Consider the following 14,921-nt stretch of genomic DNA (forward strand, 5'->3'; position numbering starts at 1 on the left):
CATTAGACTCTCGCACATGTGAGAGTTATCGTTCAGACGACTTAAGAAGTCTTGTCTGTATGGAGCTCTCTCGCTCAAGCGAGAGCTGGCTTGCTCAAGCGAGGGACTCACCATTTTTATGAGGCACCTGTGGCTCAAGCGAGAGTTTCCTCGCTTAAGCAAGAAAACAACCAGTTTTCTATGTGCATATTTCAGCTCAAGCGAGAGCTGTCTCGCCCAAGCGAGAAAACCCGTTTTCTCTTGACACTTCTCGCTCAAGCGAGAGTTGTCTAGCTCAAATGAGAAAAGCCTGAAACATAGTTAAATTTATTTTCTCAATGAAAAGTTTTCTTATTTATAACACATGTTTTTAAGCCTTGAATTTAACAATTATCTCATACATATAATTCTTAGAACAATTATTCGAGCAATATTAAATAGGAATAATCATGGCATCTTCATACATAAACATAACCTAACATAATTCGGCATAAGAAATATTGTTATACTTAGTCCAAACAACATAGATAATTGATTAAGTACAAGCTTTCTTAATACCCAAGACAACTCCAAACTTGTGAGGGAGTTTGGAGGTCCTGAATCATATTCGGACACCATTGTGTCACGATGTTTTCTCGCTTACCTGAGTGTGTCGTGCAGATTGTTTCCTCGATTCCAAGTGAGCTTAATTCGTCGGGTCTCTTCTCTAACTCTTCATCACGCCAAAATCAAAATAATACTAATTAGGTCACTTTGATAATTATTATTCTTACGAAATAATATTTTACACGAAAATAAAACTTCCAATCTAAAATGAACTTAATCGCTTTCATCTATTCGATTCAAGGTTAGGTATTTCTTGAATCATCATTTATCATTGAAAGTCTTACAACACAACGACACTTTCTAAAGTAAAGTTTTAACATAACTTATAACGTAATTATGTCATAATCTGTAGATATACACCAGGTTAGTTCCCAGGAAAGAGAGGTGTGTCATAAAGACACACTTAAATACTAAGTCTTTCCTTAGACAGAACTTTTCTAGACATGTGTTTCCTCATCATTACATTTTTCTGATAATGATAACTACTCATAAAACTTATCTTTTGCAAGTAAAACATTTTTATTAAGATTATCTTTTTTAAGTAAGATTATTAAGCTAGACTTACCATTTTAAAGTAAGTCAACTTAAACAAAATCAATATTTTTAAATCAAGACTTTTTAAGTCAATCTTACCACTTTAAAGTAAGCTAACTTAACCAAGATCAAGACTTTTAAATCTATTTTTATATCTAAGACTTCATGACACTTAGGTTTATAAAGTCAAGACTTTTTAGGTCAATCTCCTCATTTAAAGTATGCTACTAAAGAAAACACAACTAAGTTCATGATAATCTCAACACCTCCAAATTTTAGGATAACCTCAAGGGTTAATAGGTCTTGATTTCATAGTCATGAACTATAAATCATAAGTTAACACTTTTACTACTTTACTATCCAAAACTTCATAACACTTTAAGTTTATGAAGTCAAGACTTTAATAAATCATATTTTATCCCAAATCATTACTTTAACTTGGAAATCAAAGAATAACATATGCTAAACAACCTTTTACACATAATACCTTTTAAAAATGAAATTTTTTCAACAAAACTCATAAATATTTTGAACTTTCAAGAATAGACATAAACTTTTCTTAAACACAATAAAGGTTCCTTTGATGTTCAAATCATCACCTTTAAACACATTCAAATACTAACAATAATTTTCAATATTTATAAAGCAAATAAACTCATCTTACCTTGTTCAAAGATATAGTTTTTCCATCTAAGAACAAGGAAGAAATTTTAAGTTTTACATAAGTCAAAAACTACACAAAGGTTCATATGATGTCATTATCATCCCCTTTAGTCATGACTGACAAAACATTTAAAGAAAACAAACATAAACTCAACTCCATGAATAACATACTAAGAGATCATGATTTTCTAATGGTGTATGTGGAGAAAAATGAAGAAGAGAAAAATAGAGAGAAAGAATACCTTAACTTTCTTTAGGAGAATTAGTGTAAAAATGAGAGGATGTGGTTATGTATTTATAGGAGAGTCTCACCCTCTCTCAAATCTAAAAATTAATGAGAGGCAATCTAGCTTTAGGTTAGCTTAGATGATGTGTCTAATGGTGGTGGAGTGAGGAGATTTGGTGAGTGATTTAGGGGATTATGGAAGCTTTGACTTTGCTTGTTTGACAAGCCATTGACCCATGATGTGATTAATACTCCAACTAGATTGATGCGACGTTATTTCGAAATTGAAGTCGTGCATGAGTATTATCGGGTAACTTCGTCTGGAAATATACGATCTACCGATTTAGGTTTTTTGCCCGAAACGTCGAAACTTGAATTTCGAGGTGAAAAATACCTAGAGATGAGTTACGAACAAATTTGGTGTCTATTTTGAGTAGAAATAATATTTCAAAGCTAACGGTGAAATCGGAATTCGTATCCGAGTCACAAAACTCAAAAACTGAGCGAAAACTCGATAAAACGATCCGAAATCGTCTCGGAAACTTTTATTCTCCAAAATCTTGAAAAAAATAGGGCAAGCAATAATATTATAATACAAGAATAAATCTCAACTGAGGTTTAGCCTAAAACATTACCGATTAATTTCTATAATTAATTCATTAACAACTAATTACTTAATTAAATGTGCTCGGAAAAACACGGTGTTAAACATGCATGTACCACTATACTCAATCATAAACTGACAACTATTATTGCATTTCATTTTCACTCTTGGTGACTATCTTGTTTATGTTGGTGCAGCGAAAATGATCGTTGTGCAGTGTTGGCCACAAATAATCCAATAAAGTGTATAAAATAAATAGAAGAGAAGAAACAAAAGAATTTGGTAATGGGGTTCGGCCAATTGTGCCTAGGTCCGCGAGAGCGTTGAGCGGTTACCAAGATATTATTAAAGAATAAGGATTACAAAACTTAGCACACTCATGGGCCCACCTGCTCATGAGGTATTTCTATTTGGTGCTTATATCTAGTGTACATTACAACAAGATACTTGACTCTAATATATAACATTGATACTCTACTCTATTCTAATACTAAGCAATATGAAACTTCATATAATAACATATTTCAAACATTCTCAACAACCTCCACCTTGATTGAAATAGACGATATCTTGCTCCTTGGGAAATCTACACAAGAATCTCAACTTTAGCGAATATATGACTCCACCTTGCTCAATGTCTAATTCTCTTTTACAACTCCTCCACATAAGAGTTTGTTCCCATTCAGTATAAACATTTTTTAGTATCCTTGACGATGTTACCGAGAGTCTAACTCTTCAAACTTGTAGTGTAACTTCCCATACCACTATCTAATGGAACATGTTGTCTAGCCACATATTGCTATGAAGTCTTTCGATGTGTGAAATATCTACCCAAAAATTCATCAACAATTGTACTCTTCAATACTCAATCATACTGAACTTTTGGATATTTATTTATTATTAGTTAAACTTTGTCTTATCTTTGATATTTCTGGTGTCCCATTTCGAATTATCTCTCTTATAATTCTCTCCTCTACACATAAATACTATTCTTTGGCTATCTCATCTATGTCTACCTCTATTAGGGGTGAGCAGAACCTGACACAAACTATTTTCCTAACTTGGTCCAAATAGGGACGGGTCTAGGATCAGGTTCGATTTTAAAAATTAAACCCGATCAATATTTAGGGTCAGGTATGGGATAAACATGATCCGTCCCGGACTCATCTCATTGTCACTCACTCATCATGTTTGTATATGTATCTATTTAACTATGTACAAAGTAATTATATCTCTTTGGTCACAACTACCATTGATTCTCTAATTTTTTTATCATATATACATGATTAATAATATATAATCATATTTCATTTCATAAGTCAAAATACATATACATAATAATAAATAATATTGAGAATACATTATCTAAAAATGGTATGCATTATATTTAATTGGGTCTAAGGTTGGATTCAGGTTCAAAGCTGATCCTATTGACATTTGAGGTCGGATTAACTCCGAGTCTAAGACCAAGTACGAGTTCAAAAAATTGACTTAATCAACATTTAGAATCGGCTAAATGAAAAGTCTTATCTTATTCAACCCGACCCATGCATTCTGACTTCTAACCCTTATACATTACGATGTTGTTTTACATTAGTGTTGGAATGATGGCATTCAATTTGAACTAAGTGATTTGGATAAAATTCATACATGGATCCTCACCGATCTTAGCTATTAGTTGTAAGTGAGTTTTCAAAGTTAAGCACAAACCATATTGCACCATAGAGAATATATCATTTTTTTCAAATAGAGTTGTAAGCTCAATAAATTTAGCATTACAATAATAGAGAGAGTTGTAATGGGCACAATAAATTTTCAAAGTCGATCGAGTATTACAATAATTTTATCAGAATAATTATAACATATTCTTTTTCAAATGAGAAAAAGATGTATTTACTGACAGTGTATAACTTTTATATACTATTATTACATCATCCACTATTGATATTCAATTATTGTTGACTTTTCAAAAAGCTAATTCAAATGAATGGTAAATGATAGAATTTATGTGTATAAATCTTTAGACTGCCAGTATATAGATTTTACATTCTTTTCCAATACACTTTAAAATCAAATGTATTCAAACAAGTATGTTCTCACACTTCTACAAGTCGTAGAAATTTGTATGGCAAGCCATCATTTGAAATCGAAAGAAACTAAAAAAGAACCTTTATAAGATAAATAAAATAATTACCAACTATAAGATCCCTATTATTTGTATACTATGCTGTAATAAAGTACTTATTTATAGATTAAAAGGACTTATGAAATTAATAGATACAGATCAAATTGTTTAGCTACCAAATTAAAAACGTTTTTACGTAAAAATATAAATCTTATCATAAATATAAAATATTAATTTTAAATATAATCAAATATGATGTTAGCAATAGAATTTTTATAAAACTTTTATCTCCAATAAATGAACTTGTTATTAAAATATTCTTATTTACTCAACAAAATCGAATAAAAAGAAAAATGATTTAATTTTATTAATGAATGACAATTTTCCCATTATTTTTTATCTTCCACCTTTGCAGTTTTCCCATTATATTTTATCTTACACCTTTACACTTCACTCATCAAAAAATTTGAGAGAAATCCTATCCTAAAAAATGTATCATTTCTAATGTTTATTAATGGTTAGGAAAATACTTAATTAGTAAATTTTAATTTAAATATATTTTTTAACTAATCACAAACAGTGATATATAAAGTGACACACTATATAAAATAAAAGATGTGCTTTCCAAAAAATTAAAGGAGAACTAAAGATTATCACATATTGATTGTGAAAATAACATCATTTACTTTGAAAACACTAGACTCCAACCATCATAAACCCACCTTCTCCTCACCTATACTTTTACTTCTCATCTTCATGTCATCCCATTTTCACAACTACCTTCACTTAAAAGCTTAATTACCACTATTAACTCATTCTGTAACTCATTCTGCACTCTTCTTCCTTATCACAAACATGTGGCAACCGCAATGGCCCATACATGTGTGTTAAATTGTGCTTTTGATGTATGTGGCAAACCATTGTGGTGATCTTCATAACCACGTTACTTCCTAATTATGTGTAACACTGAAATCACAATGAGACATAGTGGCATTGGAATATAATATAATATAATATAATAGTAATATTATATTCTCTTATTAAATTCTTTTACAAATTCTTGTGTGCAAACAAAAATAATATATGTTACTTGTAAACTAATTATTAATAAATAAAATGTTAATTTACGTCATATGTTATTATCGTTTAAGTATGAAGATTTAGTAGAAAAATATATATCATTTTTAAATATAATTACATTATACCATATTTGGGTTACATTGAACAGTATTAGACCATATTAAACTAATGAATATTTTTTATTCATAAAAACTTTAATAGACATATAATTCGCAACAGGATGAGTGTAATCTGAACAACCAAAATAATAACACAATCACGGCTCTAACATTAATTTAAAATGACAGAGATTACATGTTCTAAATGATGTCTCATTTTCTATTATAAACTAATAAGAATATTATTTTTATTTTAACAAAAAAAAAATGATTTATATATCAATATGTAATTAACATGTGACGGAGAATAAATGGAGAGAGTCGATCACTGTTCCAAATTAAAACAAACCCGTACCATTGTCCAACCATATATTTACTAACTACAAAATCTCAATAACTATCGTTAAAGTTGCATGGTGCAACCACCAACCATATTTATATAGCATATGATTCTTCAAACCTTATATGCAACCTTCCTCATCAAGTTTCTTCACCCAAACTAGCACTTCACTACCTCTCAAATTACCAACCTACAGCAACACGTTGAAATCAGAAGTGGAAAGAGACTCCATCGCCCAATTGCGCCACCGATATCGAATTCTCAGCCATCGTGAACCACCGTGAAACTTCCTTGCTGTGAGTCTAGTTTCTAACGTTTGCATGCATGTCCTTACGTCGCTCCTAACATGAAAACAAGAACATGGTTCCTCATTTTTTGTTCTCCTTATTTATAAATAAAAACAGAATAAAAATTGATTTCTGTGATAAAATAAAAAAAAATTCAACCCATGCGTATTATTTTGTAAAGGCATTGAACTTTTTTATTAAGAGATACTATGAGCAGAAATTTTATTCTATCTACCCAAAATGAATATTTCACCATTTATTTGTTTGCTATTAACTTTTAGAAATAAAAATAGATGTCATTGATAATGTATGAGTTTTATATATTGTTATTGTATTATTTATCATTTATATTTTATCATCATTAGTTCTTCGGAAAAAGTAATATAAATAAATAGTAGATGATATATTGACTATATAAATTTTTACATCGACAATGTATAGATATTATACTCTATCTTTTATTACTATTATTTTGTTCTAGTAACATATATTTTCTGAATAGGATAAAATAAATACTTTGGAATTTAATAATTATTTGCACAAATGATTTGCGTAACCATCTTAAGGCAAATGCATCAAGCATGGTGTAGGATTAAGCTTTCATCGTTTCGTATACATTAAAGGTTTTCCAAATTTTCATAACAGAAATAAAATTGGTTGTTTTTCAAAACAATTTTTTTATTTTTTTAATAATTTTTTGGTCATTACCTCACAACTATGCCTGCAAAATATGACGACTCTAATGTGGATTCATGTTTCCAATAATTTATGTCATTTTATTAACAAACTCTAGCTTAGCATTAATTTTGGTTGCTTTCCTTGGCATATAAGGAAAGCACCAGAATATCTTATATCTCAAAAACATATTACTCCATATAACATATAATGTGATTTATTAAATAAAAATCAAAAACATATTACTCCATATAACATATAATGTGATTTATTAAATAAAATTAGTTTAAGTTTGTTGAGTTTATTCAAGTGTGAAATCCAATATTGAATATATGGGAGGAGTAAAAAAGTTTATAAGTAGGAAAAATTCATGAAACTAATGCTTTAAGGTTTTAGTTCAAGAGGTGGTGTCTCACTTGTGGTTCACTCTTCCCATACTCCAGTAACAATGGAACTCCCCGGTAGTTGGAAACTCCCCGGTCGCAGCCTGGTCCAATAAATGGTATTAGAGCTTAAGGTTCGGCGGAGACATGATGGACTTAAGGGGCAGTGAATTGGAAAGTGTGTGATACCCACACTTGAGAGAGAGATTGTTGGGTTTATTCAAGTATGAAATCTCACATTTGATATGTGGGTAAAAGTGACAGAGTTTAAAAGTAAGAAAGATACATGGAACTAATTAATGCCTTAAAGTTTTGGTTTAAGACGTGATGTCTCACTTGTGACTCTCCACTCTTTTCATACCTAGTAACAATGGAACTCCCTGGTAGTTGGAGACTCGTCGGTTACAGGTCCAACAAAGCTAAAAGCTTATTGATTATATATATTTTTTATCAATCAAAACATTATTGATGAGTGATGACACATGAATTGATAGACACCTAATGTGGTTCTACAAAATCAATCATGTGTACAAACTTCCTAGAAAATATAAATACTAATAGGAAATACTACCTTAAAGTTTGGACACTATCATCTACTCTATGTAATAGACTAATACCTTATGACATAGAACACCCCACACTCAAAAACCTCACCTACACAATTATTGTAGCATTGAATTTCTACTACACCTATCATAAAATAGACTTTTGAGCCTTCTGATCTCTCAGCTGAACTTTAGCATATTTTAAATTAATTTCAACTTGTTTGATTTCTCTTATTTGTTGTTTATCTTCTTGTATATAGTTTTATTGAATATATTATCCATGCATATATTTTTCTTTTACTTTGTCTAACACTCGAACGTTAGGTTATATATGATCTCTAGTATTTTAAATACTATTTTGTATATGCCGTTGTATTGCATGATGACTTTAAGGTCGAGTAATGATATATCATTTACCAATTTTTTTTATAAATCCTCTTACCCATAAGAAATAAACATATATCATTTATAAATCAATTACTAATAATATAATATTATTTTATGACATATATTATTTTTCTTATGATATAAAGGAATTTGTATGGAGGAAAAATATATAGGAAAACATGTCCAATAAGTCATATTTAAATATAAATGCACTTATGTTTTTTTTATACTATTATTTTTCTTTAGAGTTTAAGCTTGGGAAATATATCATCATTAGAGATAACAATTTGTATTCATGTTTGAGGTTCCTGGTGGGGAAATTGAGGAAGTAAAAAATGAGGCGGTTGCTTCTTCACTTATATCACACACTTTTCAAAGATTAAGCGGTTGCCTTATAAAAGTTAGGGCCAACATCACCACTCTAACTGTGTTTATAACATTACATATTAGAGCATTATTTTTAAGGTTATTCTTAATAAAATGAAAATATTCTTACACTATTTTTTTTAAGATATTTTTATTCTTAAATAAGAACTGTTGTTCTTAGTAAATAATAACAGATTTTGGTAAATAAAAACATATTTTAATAAGGAGATATGATATTTATGTGTTGTGATGTATTTTATCTATTTTGTGTTTTTATTTATATTTTAATTCACCATGTTCTAATTTTTGAAATTATATTTAATATATTTTAATTAATGTAATATTTTATTTTATTTATCTATATCCACATAATTTATTTTTAATTTACAACAAAAAAAAATATTTTTAGTTATAATTTATTTATGATAAAGTATAGCAATTTTTAATTTATTGTAAAATATAAAAGTGTGGGTGAATTGTGAGACCCAAATAAGAATAAGAATAATGTTTGTTATTGTTGAAAAAAGTTGATGTTATTCTTATTTTATGGAGAGTTGTGATAAATTATAAAATAATGTTTGAAACCTAAATAAAAATGAAAATTTTGTTTGCTCTTACTCATCAATAAAATTCTTAGATTAAGGACATAAGTTCAACTCACAACCTTATAAAAGACATTACCTTTCCAAATTTTATAGGTGTACCCATAACCCATTGGAATGAGATCCACACCTTTGTCTCCAAGAAAGTTTGTATTGCATAATTTTTTAGCTACATAGTTTTTTTCTTTTTCAATATAATGTACTTTAACTTTGCATGCAGCTATACCTACAAGTTCATTATGGGATTGTTGGCTATTGCTGCTACTTCAAATTTTCATGTTACATTGGCATCACCTTACTATGGTGCAAAAGGTACCAAATTTGGTGGTGTACCTATGAACCTAGGAGGACTCAAATCAAAAAAATTATCTTCTGGTTACATGCAAGTTAAGATCAAAGCACAACAAGCACCTTCAAAGATTAATGGAACCATAGTTACTACATCTATTAGGGAAGATTTAGTGTCTCGTCAAAACTTCTCTATTAAATCATATGAAATAGATGCTGATCGAAAAATATCTATACAAGCATTGATGAACTACTTTCAGGTATGATCATGTTCATACTCTCATACAATTGATACTTAAATAATTTGGTTATAAGTAGATAGGCTAATTTTTCTTGAAATGCATGCATGTGTATAACTCCTTTATTGTTTTTATTTATTTTTTATACAATATTGTTATGAGCATATAGTACGTGAGTAGAAGTGCTGAATATTGTGAGGAAAGTAGAAAAAAGAGCTTTTATTATCAAGACGGGATTCGCTAGTAAGAATCCAAATTCTGACATGTGGTACAAAATTTTTTTAAGGATGTAAACTTTTTATTGTTTTAGGGCCTAGATTATTTTTATTATCTCTCCTTCATATTTCAATACTGAAAGGTCAAATAATGGAGATGAACCATTCTCCTTAACTTACTTTTAATTAACATAGTGTAAGTTAATTATCTATTTTTCTACCATCAGTAATTTTAGAGATACGTTAATTGGGATGAGATATTCTATCCTAAAAAATGTGTCATTTTATGTACCACAATTTGTATTTGGTCAAAAAAATACTTAAACTATTAAATTTTTAACTTAAATATATTCTTTCAACCAATTATAAATGAATGATATATAGAGTGGTACACTTTTTGGAACAGAAGATTTGTTCCTAGAGAATCGTAAAAGAATTCCACAATTCATATAAAATCATTTTGTGAGTTGTGTTAATAGCATACTTAGGTTGCATTTTGCTGCCTTTGTATTTTAATTTTTACATAAAGCTTAATGGAGAAATTAGAAATAAGAGTTTCAAAACTTAAAATTATTTGGTAGTTTCATTTTTTTTCAATTTAATAGTTATTTTGAAATTAATAATTACTCCATCATATTACATGTTATAAGACATTTTTAAAGCTAATTACACATGCCAATAAAAAGTTATTTTTTTATTTTTTAAAAGATATTATAACATTACAACTTTACCCCTTCAAGATCTTTTTTCAGTACTACCAAATGTATCCCTTAACTTATTTGTAATCTCTTTCGAGGTATGTGACTGACTCCTCCAATAAGTATCATTCTTAAGAATAGAATCATCGATATTTTAATTTTTGTGGGATCTAGCGGATCCTTACATCATTAGATCAATACCTTGTCGATTATACTTCTAAATCTAATTGAAAAGTTCACATATTTATTGTTTTTAATTAATGAATAAGGAGAAAATAAGATAAAAATAGTAAATGATAGAGTGATGGTAGTTGTGGCAGTGGTCTTAGTGGAAACGGTGTTAGTATTACTAATAGCCATAGTGGTAAAGGAAGTAGCGAAAATGACAATGGTGGTGAAAGCAATGTTGATAATGATATGGATGAGATAGTAGCAATAATCATTGTGTTAGAATTCGCAATTTGCATTTAAGAACGTTCATTCAATAATATTAGTGAATTGAAAAAATCATAGTAGCAGATATAGAAATGATTATAGTCATAGAGAGCGTGGCAGTGGTGGTACTAATAATAATGAAGGGGGTAGATATAAGGCATTAGACTAAAAGAATAAATCATAAGAAAAACTATTCATATAATCTTGTTTTTAGAAGCTTTTTATTTTTATTTTTTATAAGAAAGAAGCTATATATTTTTCAGTCGAGCATATAAGATATTTGGTCCAACTTATATTTTTATTTTATAAAAATAAAATAAACGTAAGTGATGACTATCATAAATCACCTCATAACTAAGCTTTTGAAGAAGAACATGATACAAGTAGACATGCCTTGTGGACTTCATAATAATTAACAGATCTGTAAATTTCCATTTCAATACAATATTATCTATTTTTGGTACTACATTGTCTCATTTTATGAGTTTGACATTAATTATTTAATTCCTTTGGAGTACGTGATTGTCTCCCTCAACACCTTATTGGTACAATATTATCTATTTATCTTATTATTTCAATCTTTTTTCTTTAATGATAGGAAACTGTGATTCATCATTATAAGGCAAATAGGTTTCACTGTGATGACTTTGGTTCCACACCAGAGATGTTGAAACAGAACTTGATATGTGTAACTATTCGGATGAAGGTTGTGATTTATCAATATCCTACATGGTAAGCCACCCAAACTCATGATTTATTAATATTCTTTAGTTACATTTCATGTGGTCTTTAAATCTGTATATGAGTTTAATTTTGGTGGGGAAGAAAGAGAAAGAGAAGACTTCAAAGTCATCTCGCGAGTGTATTTTATGATTCTGAAACTTTTCATTTCCTTCAAATTCAACTAGCAAACAGACCCTTAATCTTGACTTACCTTAGTAATAAATCCTAATTTGACTTTGCTCGTGATGTTGAATGGACCTATATTTGTTATAGGGGTGATGATGTTCAAGTAGAGACATGGATTTCTGCATCAGGGAAAATTGGTTTGCGTATGAATTGGCATTTAGTTGACTGCAAAACAGGTGAAATCTTGGTTAGAGCTTCCAGGTATAATCTATTTTCATAAGTTTTCTCCCTCTTTCTTTTCACTGATGATCCTTGCTTCAAGGTAATAATAATATATAGTCCACAAGTAGTGTTATATGTCGATCGACAACAAATATCGTCATTAAATTATGACTATAGACTATAGTTATATTGTGTTTATTGTAGTTATGAGAAAATACTATCAATGTAGTCGCAATTATGATAGTGATCTCTTTATCGAAATTCTCGAAAACACAATATTGCAGCCACAGTTCGAGTAACTGATCTATATATTTTACTTTTGATGGTCTACAGCGTCTGTGTCATGATGAATAAATTGACAAGAAGGGTATCTAAAATTCCAGATGAAGTTAGAAGAGAACTAGAGCCACAATTTTTATCTCCTCTAAATCTTGATGATAGAAAAGATCTTCCTAGACTTCATCACAATGCTGCTGATTATATCAGTAACAGTTTTAGTGTATGTCCACTTTTCTCATATATTTATCTACATTCATTTGTTTTATAGTAATGTTATATACTATAATACTATATATTATGTATTTTCAGCCAAGGTGGAGTGATTTGGATGTGAATCAGCATGTTAACAATGTGAAGTACATAGAGTGGATTCTTGAGGTAGCTTGTTATTGCATTTCTAGTTTTATCTAAAGTTATGGTTAAGCTATGGGTATGTTTTTTATATCCTTGAAAATCTAATACAAAAAATTACAAAAAAATAAATGTAATACTTATGTACTGTCAATGTAAAATTTTATACCAACAAGATGTTGGTCTAAGGTCCCATTAGATCTCTAGGATAACAAAAAGGTCAAGAGTTCGATTCTTATGAACAACACTTGTTGAGAGGGTCAGCCGCGAACCCAAAAGTGATTAGTTCCTTAACCATAAGGCAAAGATACCTTTGGTAGAATAAAAAAAGTGTAAAACTTTATACACATTCAATATATCATTTATCATTAGTAAACAATTGATTGATGAATATTGTTACAAAATTGTGTCTATATCTTCTTGTATGTCAGGTTGATATGTTATGGTGATAATTTATACGTTTTGAGTTATATATTTGTTAGTTAGGGTCTGTTTGTGAGTTGAGTTTTGGAGGGGAAAGAAAGGAAATTGGAGGTTTGAGAGCCATGAAATATATTGGTGGGATGACTCTGAAGTCTTCCCTTTCCGTTCATTTCCTTCCAAATAAAACCAAACTCGCAAACATACCTTAATGTTTCTGTATATATGTTAATGCCAAATGATTGTTGTATGAATGGTGCAGAGTGTTCCACTTTCAATAATGGAGAGTCATGAGTTGTCTTCCATGACATTGGAGTATAAGAGGGAATGTGGTAAGAAAAATAAGCTGCAGTCTCTAATTGCAATCTCAAGTGCTGATGAGGATGGGTGCAATCTTGGTCACAATAATGGACATTTAATTGAGTGCAACCATTTACTTCAACTTGAAGATGGTGTTGAGATTATGAGGGGAAAGACTGAGTGGAGGCCCAAACTTGTTCACAACTTTGATATTATGAATTTGGTTATGTAAGAAATAACTCATATGGTTATGTAAGAAATAACTGATAATGAATTTAGTTATGCTAATGGACTCTTCAATACTAGAAATGTTTTAAATTTGGTGCCATTAGTCTCTTCTGTATGTTAGTTTTATTAGGTGTGTAAATTGGTTGTGGCCTATGGATACTCATGCTTGTATTTGTTTGATCTACAAGTTTATTAGATTTCTAATGAATTTGAGTTGAAGAGATACAATATAAACTTCCTTTTAGTTTTTTTCCCTTTATATATATCATGGTTCTTTTGCTACATAGAGGGTGAGGTTAATATGAAGATAAAGTTGTTATTTAGTGATTATGAAGCTGGAAGCCATCTCTCCATCCGTGGGGATTCTTTTGATACAATAACATTTGAGTTTAGGACCCTTACTTTATTTTTCTTTTTACAAGTAATTGTTATGAATTATTTATTATTTCTAATTATTCTTTAAACTTTAAACTTTAATTATTAGTGAAATTAGTTTAACATAAAGATAATATTAAATTGTGAACAATGAAAATTCTCATTAATGCATTTTTTAATTTTGGCTATGCAATTTTTAAAATTTTATATACCAATATTATTATATTTTCCCATTTTAAGTTTAAAATTTATTTATCCTCTTCTTCTTAATTAATTTATAAAGTACAACAATGTGTATATATTTAGTTGTTCTACTTATTCATAGCTATTAATAAATAGTCTAAACTTGATCTCGAGTTAAAATCATATATTTTCATAAAATATAACAAAGATGTAAAGGAATTCAAATTTTGATATATAATTATAAAAAAAAATAGTTTTGAGCATAGACACAGTATTGATGAAGATTTCATTGTTATTATAGTTACTTTTGATAGAGGTGTTCGTGTGAGACATGGTTCA

The 14,921-nt window shown here is 29.3% G+C and overlaps 1 protein-coding gene and 1 long non-coding RNA gene across 2 annotated transcripts in view; one reads left to right on the forward strand and one right to left on the reverse strand.

The window, feature by feature from the left end:
- LOC109343616 overlaps positions 1 to 12,845 on the reverse strand; it is an 18,270-nt gene extending 5,425 nt beyond the window's left edge. Inside the window, exon 1 of the long non-coding RNA XR_002107237.1 lies at positions 12,735 to 12,845. This is a non-coding gene — a long non-coding RNA (uncharacterized LOC109343616). The remainder of the gene's footprint in view (positions 1 to 12,734) is intronic.
- On the forward strand, positions 6,489 to 14,229 carry LOC109343614 (palmitoyl-acyl carrier protein thioesterase, chloroplastic-like). Its single transcript, XM_019582004.1, has 7 exons — positions 6,489 to 6,551; positions 9,721 to 10,048; positions 11,974 to 12,107; positions 12,372 to 12,485; positions 12,780 to 12,945; positions 13,035 to 13,103; positions 13,759 to 14,229. The coding sequence occupies exons 2-7, from the start codon at positions 9,740 to 9,742 to the stop codon at positions 14,026 to 14,028; spliced, it is 1,062 nt and encodes a 353-aa protein (XP_019437549.1). The 5' UTR covers positions 6,489 to 6,551; positions 9,721 to 9,739; the 3' UTR covers positions 14,029 to 14,229.

The sequence above is a fragment of the Lupinus angustifolius genome, chromosome LG03, assembly GCF_001865875.1.
Source record: "Lupinus angustifolius cultivar Tanjil chromosome LG03, LupAngTanjil_v1.0, whole genome shotgun sequence".
Classification (NCBI taxonomy): Eukaryota; Viridiplantae; Streptophyta; class Magnoliopsida; order Fabales; family Fabaceae; genus Lupinus; species Lupinus angustifolius.